The following is a 17,780-nucleotide window of genomic DNA, read 5'->3' as shown; positions in this document are numbered from 1 at the left end:
CTACCACAGTGTGGTAGACTTCAATCATAACATTGCTTTACTGCAGAGAAGTGTCGGTATACACGGATTTGTCTCAATCGGAGCTGATCTTGTCCTTCCCTGTCTACAGGCATTTCATCCTAAACCTCTTTAGACAAGAGCTTTGACTGAACAACCACTAATACTACAACATCCAATTAACCTCTCTGAGGGACCAGCAAATCTTCACTCAGTATAATCACACATTTGTAAGCAGCTTATTCATGCTGGACGTTTATTTATTTATTAAACATTTATATGAGTCACAAAAAGGTCATTCGTGGTCCGTTTCCGAGAACAGATTGCGAATATGAAAACAAACCCTTTTAACAGCACATTATTAGAAGGTTAGAAAACAACAGAGCCAACAGAAAACTAAAGGAATATGGCATCAGAAAGAATAACATCTCATCACCCTGTGAATCTCCGCAGGCACATTTCATTGGAATATTAACGGCAGAGAGCCACCGTAGTGAACATACGTACATACGTGTAAACAGAGTGCGTGGCGTGTAAACGTCCACGGTCAAAACCACATGATCGCACGGGACCTGACTGTATAACGCCAGAATAGTACCTACTCTGTGTGACTGGTCCAGTATAGAGATAGAGATAGAGAGAGAGAGAGAAAGGGGGAGAGAAGCGAGAGAAAGAGCAAAGAATCAGTCCCTCGAGAGGTATAAAAATAGCAGGTATCCAATACATTCCTTTGAGTACCGCTAACTGTCACGATCAGGCTGCTGTCCCCAATTCTATTTGTCCTTGTCATGCAAAACCAAACTAAGGGTACAGATGGCCACATGAAAGCCCAAACAGATAAACAACTGAGGTTCAATCTGTGACTGACCTTAATGAGAGACTATATGAAGTGCATCCAAAGAGAGTGAGATACATATCGTCTGGGCTGAGAGTAGACTCAGTGCTCTGGTATAGACTATATAAAGCTTTAGACCAGGGAACGGCAATACTAGTCTGTAACAACAGCATAGTGTGCAGGCTTTTGTTCCATCCCAGCTCTAAAACAGCTGATCCAGCAACTAACCCTGCAAACCCTGGCCCCAGCTGTCCAGGGCCAGTTGTGTACCTCCTGTAACCTGGCCTTTCTCCACCCTGTCTGTCCATGTGTCTCCCTTCTGTCAGGAATAAACAGCGCAGCCTGTAGATCTCACTAACGGAAGGCTTCCAGCTATATGTGCAGTGACTTGTTGCAACGAAACAACGGTCAAATCTCTTAATAAATTGCACTGTAAGAAGCATATGATTTTTAGAATGCAATGCAATTGGTTGAATGGAGAAAAGGAACCAGAAGCAGAGAAATGTCTTTCCAAATAATAGTTTTTTTCTTCCAAATGAACATCTGTAGCTCCTCATTGGCTCAATCAGCATAGTGTTAAGTGCTACTCTGCCCAATAGGAGAGGCAGAGGAATGTTCCAGCGACCAATAGCTGAGCGAGGCAAACCGCCTAAACAGCAACAACCCCGCATGGCATAATAGGAGGAGAAGGGGTAGGGGTTCTGGGTTGGGGTAGAGGCACGGGCGTGACCCCTCCACCAGGGATCAGGGGTCATCTCAGTCACCCACGTCGCTGTCCTGGTCACCGATGTACCACAGGAATTGGAAGCTGAGGGCCAGGAGAGCGGTGCCCAGGAGGTCACCCAGGGCGGTCAGGTAGGGGATGGAGAAACTGTCTGGGTCTTTACCACTACGCCACATAGAGTACACCATCCAGTCTGCTATACACAGCAACAGGAACACCTGAGAGAGAGAGAGAGACACACAGAGAGAGAGAGAGTTTAATATACAGAATGAGTTTACTGTACATAATGTAAATCTGCACAAGAGAAACAAGTGAGAGAGCTGTTAGCTTAAAGTTAGTTCGCTTAAAGACCACACAGCAACACAATTACCATCACACATGTAAATCAATGTAAGCTATTCCTGATTGCAAAAACCCAATTGTTTGCTATGCAAGACATCACACCCCCAATATAAAACAGATGCACACATACGCACGTGATTCACAAAGCACAGTGGCGTCCCACCGAGAAGTTGAAGCGAGGGAGAGAAATTGCGCAAAAATCCACATTACACACCTCTTCACAGATATTTTCTAAGAAACACCATGGAAACACAAAGAAAACTGAGCTGAAGAGAGGAATATGAGAGAGAGAGAGAGAGCGCGAGAGCGAGAAGCACTGGGCCATTGTGATTTAAAGAAAAGAAACTGTCTGCCAGTGGTTTGTGTTATTCCTGTTTCACTGTCCAAAAAACAAAGAGCTTGAAACGCTGCCCACTGCAATTAGCCCAACCAGAGACAGAGGGGCAGTATGACAGCTATAGTATAAGGAATAAAACTAAGCATTCGACTGATAACCATATGTAAAGGAAAACAAGGAGAAATCTAATGTTTAGTATAAGGAATAAAACTAAGCATTCGACTGATAACCATATGTAAAGGAAAACAAGGAGAAATCTAATGTTACCGGCAGCAAATACATTGTAGGGAAATGGATCATTTCAAACACCAAAATCATAAGAAGCATATACCAAACATGTCTTGGGATAAAGAGGGAATTATTTGTAATAATGTGTGTGTTTCATAGGTGTGTCTGAATTCCTCGGTCCATCTAGGATGATGGCTTTGAGATGTCTGTCTCTATGCAGAACGTGTTATGTATGGAAACCCCCAAGGGTCACGCGACAGTCTATTTGTCTCGTCACACATAGTGGGTAGCGTGCAAAGTAGGTAGCCTGAAATAACACTGACTTTACTCCTTGTGACAGAGCAGTGAATCAAACACTTCCTCTCTGCTTGTCTCAGTCTATCAAGGGCAATCTTCTTTCCCCTCTGTCCTTTTATTGAGTGTCACTGTCCACCAAATACCCATTCAACACACCCACTCACACGACACAGACAATAAAACAGAATAGTTCAAACTCTCCCCAAATCGCTTTGTCTAAATACGGTTTAGAAGACAAAGCAACAGACAGACAACCAGAGAACGACGTCAAACCTCCCCTCCCCTTCCACAGTATTAACTAGAGCCATCTAATCAATGCAGAGAAGAGAGCGGAGGAGAAGACTCTCCAGAATGGAACCAGACGCGGTTTGATGTCCTGCGGCTGGATGGGATCCTGCATCAGTCCTTTGTCTCCATCTTTCTAATTAAAAAGATTTACACAGGAAATGCTTTGAATGTGTTTGGTCTAAAGTGACTGTCTTTAAATGAGTTTGTTTTCAAGTGTGTGCTTTGAATACATTAGCTTTGAAAACTGATGTGAAATGCCAGAAGAATGAATGAGTAACAGAAACATAACTATCTGATACCTCTTTCCCCCTGCCATCCCTTTTCACACAAGCCAATTCTGGCTAGACAGTACTTTGTCCTTCCTGGAGCACATAACCAAGTTGCAGGCTAAGGTTACATCTAGGTGTTCTGTATCGTAATCGCTCCTCCATCACCCCATCTGCCAAACTAAATTTGATTCAGATGAGCATCCTACCCATGCTAGATTACGGAGACGTAATATACAGATCGGCCAGTAACGGTGCTCGAGTGGCTAGATGTTCTTTACCATTCGGCCATCAGATTTGCCACAAATGCTCCTTACAGGAGACATTACTGTGATCTATACTCCACTGTTAACTGGCCATTTCTTCACACTCAACGCAAGATCCACATTTATAAAAACCCCTCAGGCCTCACTCCCACTATCTGAGATACCCGTTATCCTCTGCATACAACACCTGGTTTTCCAGTCACATTCTGTTAAAGGTCCCCAAAGCTAAAATATCCCTGGGTCGCTCTTCTTTACAGTTCGCTGCAGCTAGCGACTGGAACGAGCTGCAAAACACTTAGTGGATAGTTTTGGGACACTCTTTGGACACTAGTTTTAGAGACACTCACTGACATTTGTAGCTGTTTTGTGTGATGTGCTTTGTCTCTGCAGTTTCTGTACTTCGTGCTGTTTTCTGCCAGGTTGTGTTGTTGCCATAGGTCTCCCTTCAAGTGTCTTCCATCTGTGTTGTCCGTCTTGTCTTACTTTTAATTTTTTTAAATCCAGGCCTCTGCCCCACAGGAGGCTTCTTGCCGGGCCGTCATTGTAAATAAGAATTTGTTCTTAAATGGACAGGGCTGGTAAAATTTGCAGTATTAGAAATTAGGAGATGGGTCGACCGATACAGTAGATTCTGGCTCAAATGTATTTATTTATTTGACAGGGACAGTGTGCATGAATCAAGATTTCATGGTCAACATCAATTTAAAAGTGCCAGAGTTAACAACAAAGCTCATTTCTAACTCCCTGACCATGCCCCTTCTCCCCCCCGATAGCTCAGTTTGAGTGGGTGGACAACTCTAGGAAGAGTCTTGGTGCTTCCAAACTTCTTTGATTTAAGAATGATGGAGGGCACTGTGTACTTGGGGGCCTTCAATGCCGCAGACATTTTGGTACCCTTCCCCAGAACTGTGCCTCGACACAATTCTGTCTCGAAGCTCTACGGACAATTACTTTGACCTCATGGCTTGGTTTTTGCTCTGACATGCACTGTTAACTGTGGGACCTTCTTATATAGACAGGTGTGTGCCTCTGTTTTTAAATCTTAAAAAACATCAACCTATTTTTGCTTTGTCATTTGTGTATAGCTTTTGTAGGCAAAAACAATATGTAATACATTTTAGAATAAGGCTGTAATGTAAAAAGGGAAGGGGTCCGAATGTACTGTAACTTGTTTGTGTAAGCAGTATATAAGAGAACTAACTGGACTGCCCCGGCGGAGCTCCTGGCAGACCAAGTACTACTTGGTGCATTAAGTTTGTTAGAACTTCTCCAGCTTGCTGATTTAATAAAGAATGATTCATTTAAGATTTACTTCAGGTGTAACTGGTGGTAATTTCCATGACACTAGCTAAACAATGAATTTGAAATGTTAGTGTATAATTGAGATGGGACAGAGGAGCATCTTGTCCTTCACCGCCGTCATACTGAGAGACCTGTTGTGGTAGGCCCTCTTATTGGCCTGAATTTGATCATGCTGATATTGAGGCACGCACCGGTCTATATAAGAAGGTCCCACAGTTAACAGTGCATGTCAGAGCAAAAACAAAGCCATGGGGTCGAAGTAATTGTCCGTAGAGCTTCGAGAAAGAATTGTGTCGAGGCACAGTTCTGGGGAAGGGTATCAAAATGTCTGCAGCATTGAAGGCCCCCAAGTACACAGTGTCCTCCATCATTCTTAAATCAAAGAAGTTTGGAACCATCAAGACTCTTCCTAGAGTTGTCCACCCACTCAAACTGAGCTATCGAGGGAGAAGGGGCATGGTCAGGGAGGCAACCCAGAACAGGATGGTCACTCTGACATGGCTCTACAGTTCCTCTGTGGAGATGGGAAAGTGGCCAGACCACCAATCAGGCCTTTGTGGTAGTGGCCAGACAGAAGCCACTCCTCAGTAAAAGGCACATGACAGCTAGCATGATGGTGGCAGCATCGGCAGGGACTGGAAGACTAGTCAGGATCGAGGGAAAGATGAACGGCGCAAAGTACAGAGAGATGCTCAATGAAAACCTGCTCCAGAGTGGTCAGGACTTCAGACTAGGGTGAAGGTTCACCTTCCAACAGGACAACGGCCCTGAGCCAAGACAACACAGGAGTGGCTTCGAGACAAGTCTTGGAATGTCCTCGAGTGGCCCAGCCAGAGCCCAGACTTGAACCCGATCGAACATCTCTGAAGAAACTTGAAAATGGCTATGCAGCGACGCTCCCCATCCAACCTGGCAGAGCTTGAGGATCTGCAGAGAAGAATGGGAGAAACTCCCCAAATACAGGTGTGCCAAGCTTGTAGCGTCATATCCAAGATGACTCGATGCTGCATTCCTCTGCCAAAGGTACTTCAACAAAGTACTGAGTAAAGGGTCCGAATACTTATACAAATGTAATATTTGAGTTTTTATTTTTAATACATTTGCAAACATGTCTAAAAATCAGTTTTTGCTTCGTCATTAAGGGATATTGTGTGTAGATTGATGAAACAAAATGTGGAAAAAGTCAAAGGTTATGAATACTTACCGAATGCACTGTATATTTGCATGATTTAGCTTATTAGTTATTCATAATTAACGTTTGGTTCCTGCATGCGTCTGGCAACGTCTCCCATCTTAACTTATAGAACGTATTCTGGGTGTTCTGCCAAAAGGTCTAAGGAGGGGGTCATGACCGTCTCCCCCTCATATCTCTACCCAGCACCTACAGGAACCAATGATTGTATGAGACAAGATGCACAATTCAAGGCTCTGTGTTCAGAGAACAAAATGTTCCTTCACTCTAACGATCTACTTTGATCTAACGAACTGTGGAAGACATTGATGATCCTGGATGGACCTCTCTGTACTGTTTGTGTCAGGCTTGAAAGGTGGGAAAGGCACAGACGGATTTGCATGAAGCCATCTCTGAAACCACTGAAGCCCCATTTAAAGAATCCTACCAAGGAAAGTGTGGGAAAGCAAGGGGATTTCTCTTAAGTAGAGGGAGACAGGGATAGAGGTTGAATTCTCGGAGAGAACACACAGTTCTTAGTAGAGGGCAGAGTCAAGTGCAGCAGCTGAGGGTGTGAGCGTGTACTGGGGTTAGAGAGCGCGAGAGAGAGCGCGAGAGAGAGCGCGAGAGAGAGAGCGCGAGAGAGAGCGCGAGAGAGAGCGCGAGAGAGAGCGCGAGAGAGAGAGCGAGAGAGAGCGAGAGAGAGAGCGAGAGAGAGAGCGAGAGAGAGCGAGAGAGAGCGAGAGAGAGAGCGAGAGAGAGAGCGAGAGAGAGAGCGAGAGAGAGAGCGAGAGAGAGAGCGAGCGAGAGAGAGAGCGAGAGAGAGAGCGAGAGAGAGAGAGAGAGCGAGAGAGAGAGAGAGAGGCTGCTGACTGGGAGATAACACCCTGAGCAAACACAGCAGGGGGAACTTTCCACTCCTCCGAGAGAGAAAAGCCTGAACAGGCACTGTACACTGGGGCTGCTCACAAGCATAGGGCAACACGTCTAGTTACATGGCCACAGAAACATTTAAGTGATTTAGGACCAGCAGTTTAGTTCGAAAGATTCCACTGTCCACTCTGTTAGCGGGAGTGCAGAGATACAGTGGGGCAAAAAAGTATTTGGTCAGCCACCAATTGTGCAAGCCTGTAATTTTCATCATAGGTACACTTCAACTATGACAGACAAAATGAGAAAAAAAAAATCCAGAAAATCACATTGTAGGATTTTTAATGAATTTATTTGCAAATTATGGTGGAAAATAAGTATTTGGTCACCTACAAACAAGCAAGATTTCTGGCTCTCACAGACCTGTAAATTCTTCTTTAAGAGGCTCCTCTGTCCTCCATTAGCTACCTGTATTAATGGCACCTGTTTGAACTTGTTATCAGTATAAAAGACACCTGTCCACAACCTCAAACAGTCACACTCCAAACTCCACTATGGCCAAGACCAAAGAGCTGTCAAAGGACACCAGAAACAAAATTGTAGACCTGCACCAGGCTGGGAAGACTGAATCTGCAATTAGGAAATGGAAGACATACAAGACCACTGATAATCTCCCTCGATCTGGGGCTCCACGCAAGATCTCACCCTGTGGGGTCAAAATGATCACAAGAACGGTGAGCAAAAATCCCAGAACTACACGGGGGGACCTAGTGAATGACCTGCAGAGAGCTGGGACCAAAGTAACAAAGCCTACCATCAGCAACACACTACGCCGCCAGGGACTCAAATCCTGCAGTGCCAGACGTGTCCCCCTGCTTAAGCCAGTACATGTCCAGGCCCGTCTGAAGTTTGCTAGAGAGCATTTGGATGATCCAGAAGAAGATTGGGAGAATGTCATATGGTCAGATGAAACCAAAATATAACTTTATGGTAAAAACTCAACTTGTCGTGTTTGGAGGACAAAGAATGCTGAGTTGCATCCAAAGAACGACATACCTACTGTGAAGCATGGGGGTGGAAACATCATCCTTTGGGGCTGTTTTTCTGCAAAGGGACCAGGACGACTGATCCGTGTAAAGGAAAGAATGAATGGGGCCATGTATCGTGAGATTTTGAGTGAAAACCTCCTTCCATCAGCAAGGACGTTGAAGATGAAACGTGGCTGGGTCTTTCAGCATGACAATGATCCCAAACACACCGCCCGGGCAATGAAGGAGTGGCTTCGTAAGAAGCATGTCAATGTCCTGGAGTGGCCTAGCCAGTCTCCAGATCTCAACCCCATAGAAAACCTTTGGAGGGAGTTGAAAGTCCGTGTTGCCCAGCAACAGCCCCAAAACATCACTGCTCTAGAGGAGATCTGCATGGAGGAATGGGCCAAAATACAAGCAAGTGTGTGTGAAAACCTTGTGAAGACTTACAGAAAACATTTGACCTCTGTCATTGCCAACAAAGGGTATATAACAAAGTATTGAGATAAACTTTTGTGTTTGCAAATTAATTAATTAAAAATCCTACAATGTGATTTTCTGGATTTTTTAACTGCATCACATATAAATAAAATAAATCGTACTTTATTTAAGATTAATTGAAACAAACGTTTAATGTCACAGAGAGATGACCAGATCTTCTTACTAAAGGGCCTTTAAAATAGTAATTTTTCACACGGCCTTCTCTTCACAACTGACACTTAGTTATGACATTAAAAGTCATATTAGGTGATTGAAAGGGGTGATGATCAGAGGGGCAGAGTTTTCCCCACTTATATTATTACTCGGGCAGAAGTATGGATAGAGTTCCTCAGCTCTCCTTACAGTTCCCACACACAGATCACTGATCTCGGTGCAGTGGGTGGAGGGGTGTAGAGGGATGGAAAGCTCTGGAGGAGGTAGTCCTCAGTGTGTGAGAGCTTCTCCACCTCAGTGCTTCTCCTCTGTAGCTCAGTATTTCCTGCGCTTTAATGAGCCCTTCAGCCTGCCTCTCTCCTCTGCTCCCCCTCAATCACCTCAATGAGCTCAGCCTGGCTTCTCTCAATGGAGCGCACCAGAGCAGTGAAGACCTGTACACTGAAATCTCTCTCTCTCTTGCCGAGATCTACTGAGTCTTTGATCTCCTGAACATGCCTCAGTCTCTCCTGGAACATCTACTGAACCTCTGCCTCAGTCTTCCCCAGTTTAGCCTTCCTCTCTCCATACTCTTCCTCTAGAGGGACAGTGTCATGAGGCCTGCTTTCAAGCACATGACACAAACACACGTCCGGTCAATTCTACAGAACAGCTCCAGGAGTCTGTCGTGCTTCTTACACAGCCTGTATTCCAGGTTCTCCACAGGGTTGATCAGAGGTCTGATACACCAGACAGGACTTCAGAGCCTTGAGCTTCTTCCACGTGCAGAAGTCATAGGACACTTCTCCGGGCTTGGCAGGGGACTCATCTTTACCTCTGACTCTCATCTTCTTAAAATGAATCTATAATCTCTCTGAATATTGTGTTGACACGAAGCTCAGGTTCTCTGTAGAACTTATCCTTACATAAATGACACTGGTTCAGGCCATTGGTATCCCAGCATCCTCTGATACAGGCCTTGCAGAAGTTGTGTCCACATGGAATAGACTGGCTCAGTGAACACATCCAGACAGACAGGGAAAAATATAAACTAATTCTCTAAAGGTTGACCATTACAGTTATAAAAAGGCTTTAACCAACCAAATATAAGAAAACAGGAGAAGCCATGTTCATAGCAAAGTTCAATTGATCTTGTAAAACATTGAGTATCTGTTGGTGTCGATGCTGTTCTTACTGCCCTTAGAGAACCACAGGAATAAGAGACACTGCGTAGTTGTAGAGAGATTTCTGAAGAACTGGGAAGTTTAGTTGTGTCTGACATAGAAGTATCTCCACTTTACTTTTACTTCAGCATAGTGATGTCAAAAGCCCCCTCTTTGCCGGTCTGTCTGCTTATGGCTGCTCTCAAAAGGAACATACAGGTAACTGCCAAAATAAAAGGAAACACTTAAGTAAATGAGGGATACATAGTATATTGAATGCAGGTGCATCCATACAGGTGTGGAATTAACATCACATCTGCATAGGGGCGTATAAAAATTAGAGGTCGACCGATTTTTCAACTCCGATAACGATACTGATTATTGGAGGACCAAAAAAAGCAGATAACAATGAAATCGGACGATTTTTAAAAATGTATTTAATGACAATTACAACAATACTGAATGAACACTTATTTTAACCTAATATAATACATCAATAAAAATCAATTTAGCCTCAAATAAATAATGAAACATGTTCAATTTGGTTTAAATAATGCAAAAACAAAGTGTTGGAGAAGAAAGTGCAATATGTGCCATGTAAAAAAAGCTAATGTTTATGTTCCTTGCTCAGAACATATGAAAGCTGGTGGTTCCTTTTAACATGAACTTCAATATTCCAAGGTAAGAGGTTTTTAGTTAATATAGTATTTATGGGACTATTTCTCTCTATACCATTTGTATTTCATATAACTTTGACTATTGGATGTTCTTATAGGCACTTCAGGATTGCCAGTGTAACAGTATAGCATTCCGTCCATCTCCTTGCCCCTACCTGGGCTCGAACCAGGAACACATCGACAACAGCCACCCTCGAAGCAGCGTTACCCATCGTGCCAAGGAACAACTACTCCAAGTCTCAGAGCGAGTGACGTTTGAAATGCTATTAGCGCGTACCCCGCTAACTAGCTAGCCATTTCACATCGGTTACACCAGCCTAATCTCGGGAGTTGATAGGCTTGAAGTCATAAACAGCTCAATGCTTGAAGCATTGCAAAGAGCTGCTGGCAAAACGCACAAAAGTGCTGTTTGAATGAATGCTTACGAGCCTGCTGCTGCCTACCATCGCTCAGTCAAACTGCTCTATCAAATCATAGACTTTTTTGTAATATAACACACAGAAATGAGCCTTTGGTCATTAATATAGTCGAATCCGGAAAATGTAATTTCGAAAACAAAATGTTTATTATTTCAGTGAAATACGGAACCGTTCTGTATTTTATCTAAACGGGTGGCATCCCTAAGTCTAAATATTGCTGTTACAATGCACAACCTTCAATGTTATGTCATAATTACGTAAAATTCAAATTAGTTCGCAATGAGCCAGGCGGCCCAAACTGTTGCATACCCTAACTCTGCGTGCAATGAACGCAAGAGAAGTGACAATTTCCCTGGTTTAATATTGCCTGCTAACCTGGATTTCTTTTAGCTAAATATGCAAGTTTAAAAATATATACTTCTGTGTATTGATTTTAAGAAACGCATTGATGTTTATGGTTAGGTACAGTCGTGCAACGATTGTGCTTTTTTTGCAAATGCGCCTTTGTTAAATCATCCCCCGTTTGGCGAAGTTGTCTGTCTTTGTTAGGAAGAAAGTCTTCACAGTTCGCAACGAGCCAGGCAGCCCAAACTGCTGCATATACCCTAACTCTGTTGCAAGAGAAGTGACACAATTTACCTAGTTAAAATAAATTAAAATGTTAGCAGGCAATATTAACTAAATATGCAGGTTTCAAAACATATACTTGTGTATTGATTTTAAGAAAGGCATTGATGTTTATGGTTAGGTACACGTTGGAGCAACGAGTCTTTTTTTGCGAATGCGCAAAATTCGCTGTCCAAAAATACAGATTTCCGATTATTATGAAAACTTGAAATCGGCCGTAGTTAATCGGTCGACCTCTAATAAAAATGCTGATCAGGCCCAGTTGCATATTATTTTTTCTACCATGGCTAGAAGAGGAGATCTCAGTGACTTTGAAAGAGGGGTGATTGTTGGGGCACGTTTGGCAGGAGCTTCACTGACGAAGACTGCTCAACTTGCTGATGTTTCACGATATGCCAAGGCCCTCTCAGTCATCAGATCTCAACCCAATTTAACACTTACAGGAGATTCTGGAGTGGCGCCTGAGGCAGTGTTTTCCACCACCACCAAATTATGGAATTTCTTGTGGAAAAATGGTTTCGCATCCCTATAATAGAGTTCCAGACGCTTGTAGAATCCCTGCCAAGGTGCACTGAAGCTGTTCTGGCGGGTCAACGCCCTATTAAGACACTATGTTGGAGTTTCCTTTATTTTGCCAGGTACCTGAAATTAATCTTTACACAGAGTTAAATTCTCAATCGCCATTTATTTTGCTCTAATCTACTGGACAATTGATATTACATAGCCTCCTGTTCATACTTCTCAGTGCTAGTAAGGTTAAACCTATCAGCAGTGGTCATAGTACACCTTTCATTGGTATAGTTGTAACACTCTTTTGGGAAGCATGCCTGTGCACTTTCTGTCAAATCCCCTCCAAGGACTACCAGGGCACAACTCAGACTATTGCACGAAGGCACCATCCCATCTGACACCAGAGCTACAGGGTGAAGTAGTAAAGACATGGAAGACAACACAAGAGATGTTTCATCCTGTCTTAGCACTAGCACAATAGACTACAAGGGTCTAGTGTCCTAAGTAAATAAAAAATAAAAAAGCCTCTTCTATAAACATTTTATTTAGGAACGATTTAATCAAACTGTTCTTATTTAATTGACATTACATTAATATTTGCTTTATTTTCCTAATAATAGTGACAGAAAAAGGCCATTAAATATAATTTTTTTTAATTTGTGTCATTTCATTTAGCTTCCTGTAATGTATGACAATCTGAGTCCGAGGTTAAAGGGGGCTGAACATGGAACCCACTACCCTGGCGTTGCAAGCACCATGCTCTACCAGCTGAGCCATACGGAACCATTTAGACTCGCTTTCAATTCTCCTCATTATGAATAACGACTGAACGAGATGTGTTTTAGAGGCATGCTTTGGGTGACTGCCTTGTATATATGTTTGTGTGTGTTGGAACGTGGGAAGTGTTTGTACTTTCACACTGTCGAAACAGTACAAAGCTATAGGTCACTCACTGTTTTAGACTGTTGAAACAGTCTAACAAGGTCTTGTGTCTGGAAGTAGCCTAGACTGGCAAGGAAGCTAGTCAACTTCTTTCACAGATTACAGTGCCTTGAGAAAGTATTCAAACCCCTTGACTTATTCCACGTTTTGTTGTGTTACAGCCTGAATTCAAAATTGATTAAATCTCTCACCCATCTACACACAATACCCCATAACGACAAAGTGAAAACATGTTTTTAGAAAAATGTAGCTAATTTATTGAAAATTAAACACAGACATCTAATTTATATAAGTATTCACACCCCTGAGTAAATACTTTGTAGAAGCACCTTCGGCTGCGATTACAGCTGTCAGTCTTTCGGGGTAAGTTTCTAAGAGCTTTGCCAACTGGAATGTACAATATCTGCCCATTATTCTTCGTAAAATTCTTCAAGCTCTGTCAAGTTGATTGTTGATCATTTCTAGACAGCCACTTTCAAGTCTTGCCATAGATTTTCAAGCCTATTTAAGCCAAAACTGTAACTAAGCCTCTCAGGAACATTCAATGTCATCTTGGTAAGAACCCGTGTAGATTTGGCGTTGTGTTTTACGTTATTGTTCTGATGAAAGGTGAAGTGTCTTATGGAAATGTTTTTGCCTGCGCTTATAGCTATATTCTATTTATTTTTAACCTAAAACACTGCATAACATGATGCAGCCACCACCATGTTTGAAAATATGAAGAGTAGTACTCTGATGTGCTGTGTTGGATTGGCCCAAAACATAACGCTTTGTATTCAGTACAAAAAGTTACATTTGTTTGCCACTTCACTTTAGTGCCTTATTGCAAACAGGATGCATGTACAGGCTTCCTTTGTTTCACTCTGTCATTTAGGTTAGTATTTTTGAGTGACTACAATGTTGATCCATCCTCAGTTCTCTCATACCACAGCCATTAAACTCTGTTTTAAAACCCCCATTAGTCCCACGGTGAAATCCCAGAGCAGTTTCCTTCCTCTTCGGCAACTGAGTTAGACAGGATGCCTGTATCTTTCTAATGACCAGTAGCGGTGAGTGGGTAAAAATCAATGGGGAAGCCAAGCCAGAAAAAAAGCCATATTACAACCTGTGTTGTGATAATTTAGTACATGCATGCATGTACAGTTGAAGTCAGAAGTCATTAAAATTAGTTTTTCAACCACTCCACAAATTTCTTGTTAACAAACTATAGTTTTGGCAAGTCGGTTAGGACATCTACTTTGTGCATGACAAGTAATTTTCACAACAATTGTTTACAGACAGATTATTTCACTGTATCACAATTCCAGTCAGAAGTTTACATACACTAAATTGACTGTGCCTTTAAACAAATTGGAAAATTCCAGAAATTTTTGTTATGGCTTTAGAAGCTTCTGATTGACTCAAATTATGTCAATTAGCCTATTGGAGGTGTACCTGTGGATGTATTTCAAGGCCTACCTTCAAACTCAGTGCCTCTTTGCTTGACATCATGGGAAAATCTAAAGAAATCCGCCAAGACTTCAGAAAAAGTCTGGTTCATCCTTAGGAGCAATTTCCAAATGTCTGAAGGTACCACGTTCATGTGCATAAAAAAAATAGTACGCAAGTATAAACACCATGGGACCACGCAGCCGGCAACAGTTCAGGAAGGAGACGCGTTCTGTCTCGTAGAGATTAACTTATGTGTGAAAAGAGCTAATCAATCCCAGAACAACAGCAAAGGACCTTGTGAAGATGCTGGAGGAAACAGGCAAAAAAGTATCTATATCCACAGTAAAACAAGTCCTATATCAACATAACCTGAAAGGTCGCTCAGCAAGGAAGAAGCGCCCGCTCCAAAACCACCATAAAAAAGCCAAACTACGGCTTGCAACTGCACATGGGGACAAATGGCAGCATCATGTTGTGGGGGTGCTTTGCTGCAGGAGGGACTGGTGCACTTCACAAAATAGATGGCATCATGAGGTAGGACAATTTGGTGGATATATTGAAGCAACATCACAAGACATCAGTCAGGAAGTTAAAGCTTGGTCGCAAATGAGTCTTCCAAATGGGCAATGACCCCAAGCATACTTCCAAAATTGTGACAATATGGCTTAAGGACTACAAAGTCAAGGTATTGGAGTGGCCATCACAAAACCCTGACCTCAATCCTATAGAATATCTGTGGGCAGAACTGAAAAAGCGTGTGCGAGCAAGGAGGCCTACAAACCCAAATGTTACACCAGCTGTCAGGAGGATTGGGCCAAAATTCACCCAACTTATTGTGGGAAGCTTGTGGAAGGCTACCCGAAATGTTTGAACCAAGTTAAACAATTTAAAGGCAATGCTACCAAACACTAATTGAGTGTATGTAAACTTCTGACCCACTGGGAATGTGATGAAAGAAATAAAAGCTGAAATAAATCAATCACTATTATTATTCTGACATTTCACATTCTTAAAATAAAGTGGTGATCCTAACTGACCTAAGACAGGGAATCTTTGCTAGGATTAAATGTATTTGGCTAAGGTGTATGTAAACGTCCGACTTCAACTGTACATGTAGGCATTGTAAATAAGAATCAACTTGCTTAGTTAAGTAAAGAAAAAAATAAACATATTAATCTTCTATCCTCGCATGCCAGGGGCACAATGTATGAATTTATGGTTGGATCTGAATCGCCTTTATAATTATTGGCCAGTACGGAGAATAAACTAAAACCACAAGTCCAAATCCCTATCCATGGCTAATTTAGGAAAGGGACAATTTTAGCTAGCTAGCCACTGGAGGACAACAAGACAACTAGCTGCACAATGAGTTTTGGTCAATGACGTATGCTCTCGATGTGATTGGAGTGAAGCCAAATCCAAACTGGCTTCCCTTTTTTTGGTGCACCAGGACCATTCACAGTTGAGCTCACTCAGTTTAGCTCAACTCTGATTGGCTATTATTGTTATTGATTTACATCATCAAGGGAGGCCAAATGCTCGCTGGCTTCCCTTTTATTCAATGCGGCAACAATGTCATACTCTTTTGGACCCGACAGTATCAGATAGATGGCCTTCACATACAAAGACAGAGGGGCACTGTTTTGCTCGCTCAGATGCTTTCTCTGGTGAGATACACTCAGCCTCTTACGAATTGAAGAAAAAAATATTTTGTGTCCCTGTGCATAATTTATTGGTACATTTTCTGGTCAAGCCTGGCTTCCCTTGGTGTCCATGAATACACACCACCTGGTGTAGTGATACTCCATCAAAAGCCTAATTAATAACTTCACTATGCTGAAAGGAAATCAGCATCTGCTTCTTTCCCCCCGCCCTTCCTGTATGGTCCTTCTTTTCGAAGCATTGGAAAACGTCCCAGGTCTTTGTACTCGATTGAGGGACCATACAGATAATTGTATGTGTGGTAGACGGGGTAGTCACACAAAAACATATAACGTTAATCACTATTATTATTGAAAAAGTCAAGGGGGAAAAGATCATACTTTCTGAAGGAACTGTACATACAATTTTTGTTATTAGGCCTACATGTGACAACTGAAAATAATGTCAATGTACTATGATGATGAACACACCCTGAAAGCACCGAATGGGCTTGAGTTACCACCTTATTAATATGCAGCATGCAGTAGGATGCATTGATCAGTTGATTGACAGGTGTAGGACTGTAGAACAATAATCTTTCCTCTAGTGTGGATGGTCACCAACGTTTTATACAGTGCCTTAGGAAAGTATTCAGACTCCTTGAATTTTTTCCACATTTTGTTACGTTACAGGCTTTTTCTAAAATTGACAAAAAAAAAAAATCCTCAGCAATCTACACACATAACACCCCATAATGACAAAGCAAGTCCAGATATGTTTAGCAAATCTATTACAAATAAAAAACAGAAATACCTTTACAAAAGTATTCAGACCCTTTGCTATGAGACTCTAAATTGAGCTCAGGTGCATCCTCTTTCCATTGATCATCCCTGAGATGTTTCTACAACTTGATTGGAGTCCACCTATGGTAAATTCAATTGATTGGATATAGTTTGGAAAGGCACACACCTGTCTATATAAGCTCCCAGAGTTGACAGTGCATGTCAGAGCAAAAACAAGGCCATGAGGTTGAGGGAACTGTCCACAGATCTGGGTGCCAAAAAATGTCTGCTGAATTGAAGGTCCACACGAACACAGTACTCTCCGTCATTCTTCAATGGAAGAAGTTTGGAACCACCAAGACTCTTCCTAGAGCTGGCCTCCTGGCCAAACTGAGCAATCAGTAGAGAAGGGCCTTGGTCAGGGAGGTGACCAAGAACCAGAGGGTCACTGACAGAGCTCTAGAGTTCCTCTATGGAGATGGGAGAACCTTCCAGAAGACAACCATCTCTGCAGCAGTCTACCAAGCAGGCCTTTATGGTAGATTTACTGAGGAGTGGCATCCGTCTGGCCAAAGGCACGTGACAGCCTGCTTGGAGTTTGCCAAAAGACACCTAAAGACCCTCAGACCATGAGAAACAAGATTCTCTGGTCTGATGAAACCAAGATTGAACTCCTTCGCCTGAATGCCAAGCATCACGTCTGGAAGAAACCTGGCACCATCCCTACGGTGAAGCATGGTGGTGGCAGCATCATGTTGTATGGATATTCAACATTGGCAGGGACTGGGAGACTAGTCAGAATCGAGGGAAAGATGAACGAAGCAAAGTACAGAGAGATCGTTGATGAAAACCTGCTCAAGAGCACTCAGGACCTCAGACTGGGTTGAAGGTTCACCTTCCAACAGGACAACGACCCTAAGCACACAGCCAAGACAAAGCAGGAGTGGCTTCGGGACAAGTCTCTGAATGTCCTGGAGTGGCCCAGCCAGATCCCAGACTTGAAC

At 42.7% G+C, this 17,780-nt stretch overlaps 1 protein-coding gene across 2 annotated transcripts in view; it reads right to left on the bottom strand.

Moving 5' to 3' along the window:
* Window positions 1-239: 239 nt before the first annotated feature.
* The window catches only part of LOC112235805 (solute carrier family 41 member 2), a 32,546-nt gene continuing 15,005 nt past the window's right edge, over window positions 240-17,780 (bottom strand). For both annotated transcript variants that reach the window (XM_024404322.2, XM_024404323.2), the window contains exon 11: window positions 240-1,774. In XM_024404322.2, coding sequence (XP_024260090.2) covers window positions 1,589-1,774 — 186 coding nt within the window. In that variant the 3' untranslated portion in view covers window positions 240-1,588. The remainder of the gene's footprint in view (window positions 1,775-17,780) is intronic.

Source organism: Oncorhynchus tshawytscha, linkage group LG33 (assembly GCF_018296145.1).
Source record: "Oncorhynchus tshawytscha isolate Ot180627B linkage group LG33, Otsh_v2.0, whole genome shotgun sequence".
In the NCBI taxonomy this organism is placed as follows: Eukaryota; Metazoa; Chordata; class Actinopteri; order Salmoniformes; family Salmonidae; genus Oncorhynchus; species Oncorhynchus tshawytscha.
Note: the sequence above shows the minus strand (reverse complement) of the source record. Positions and strands in the feature narration are given on the sequence as shown.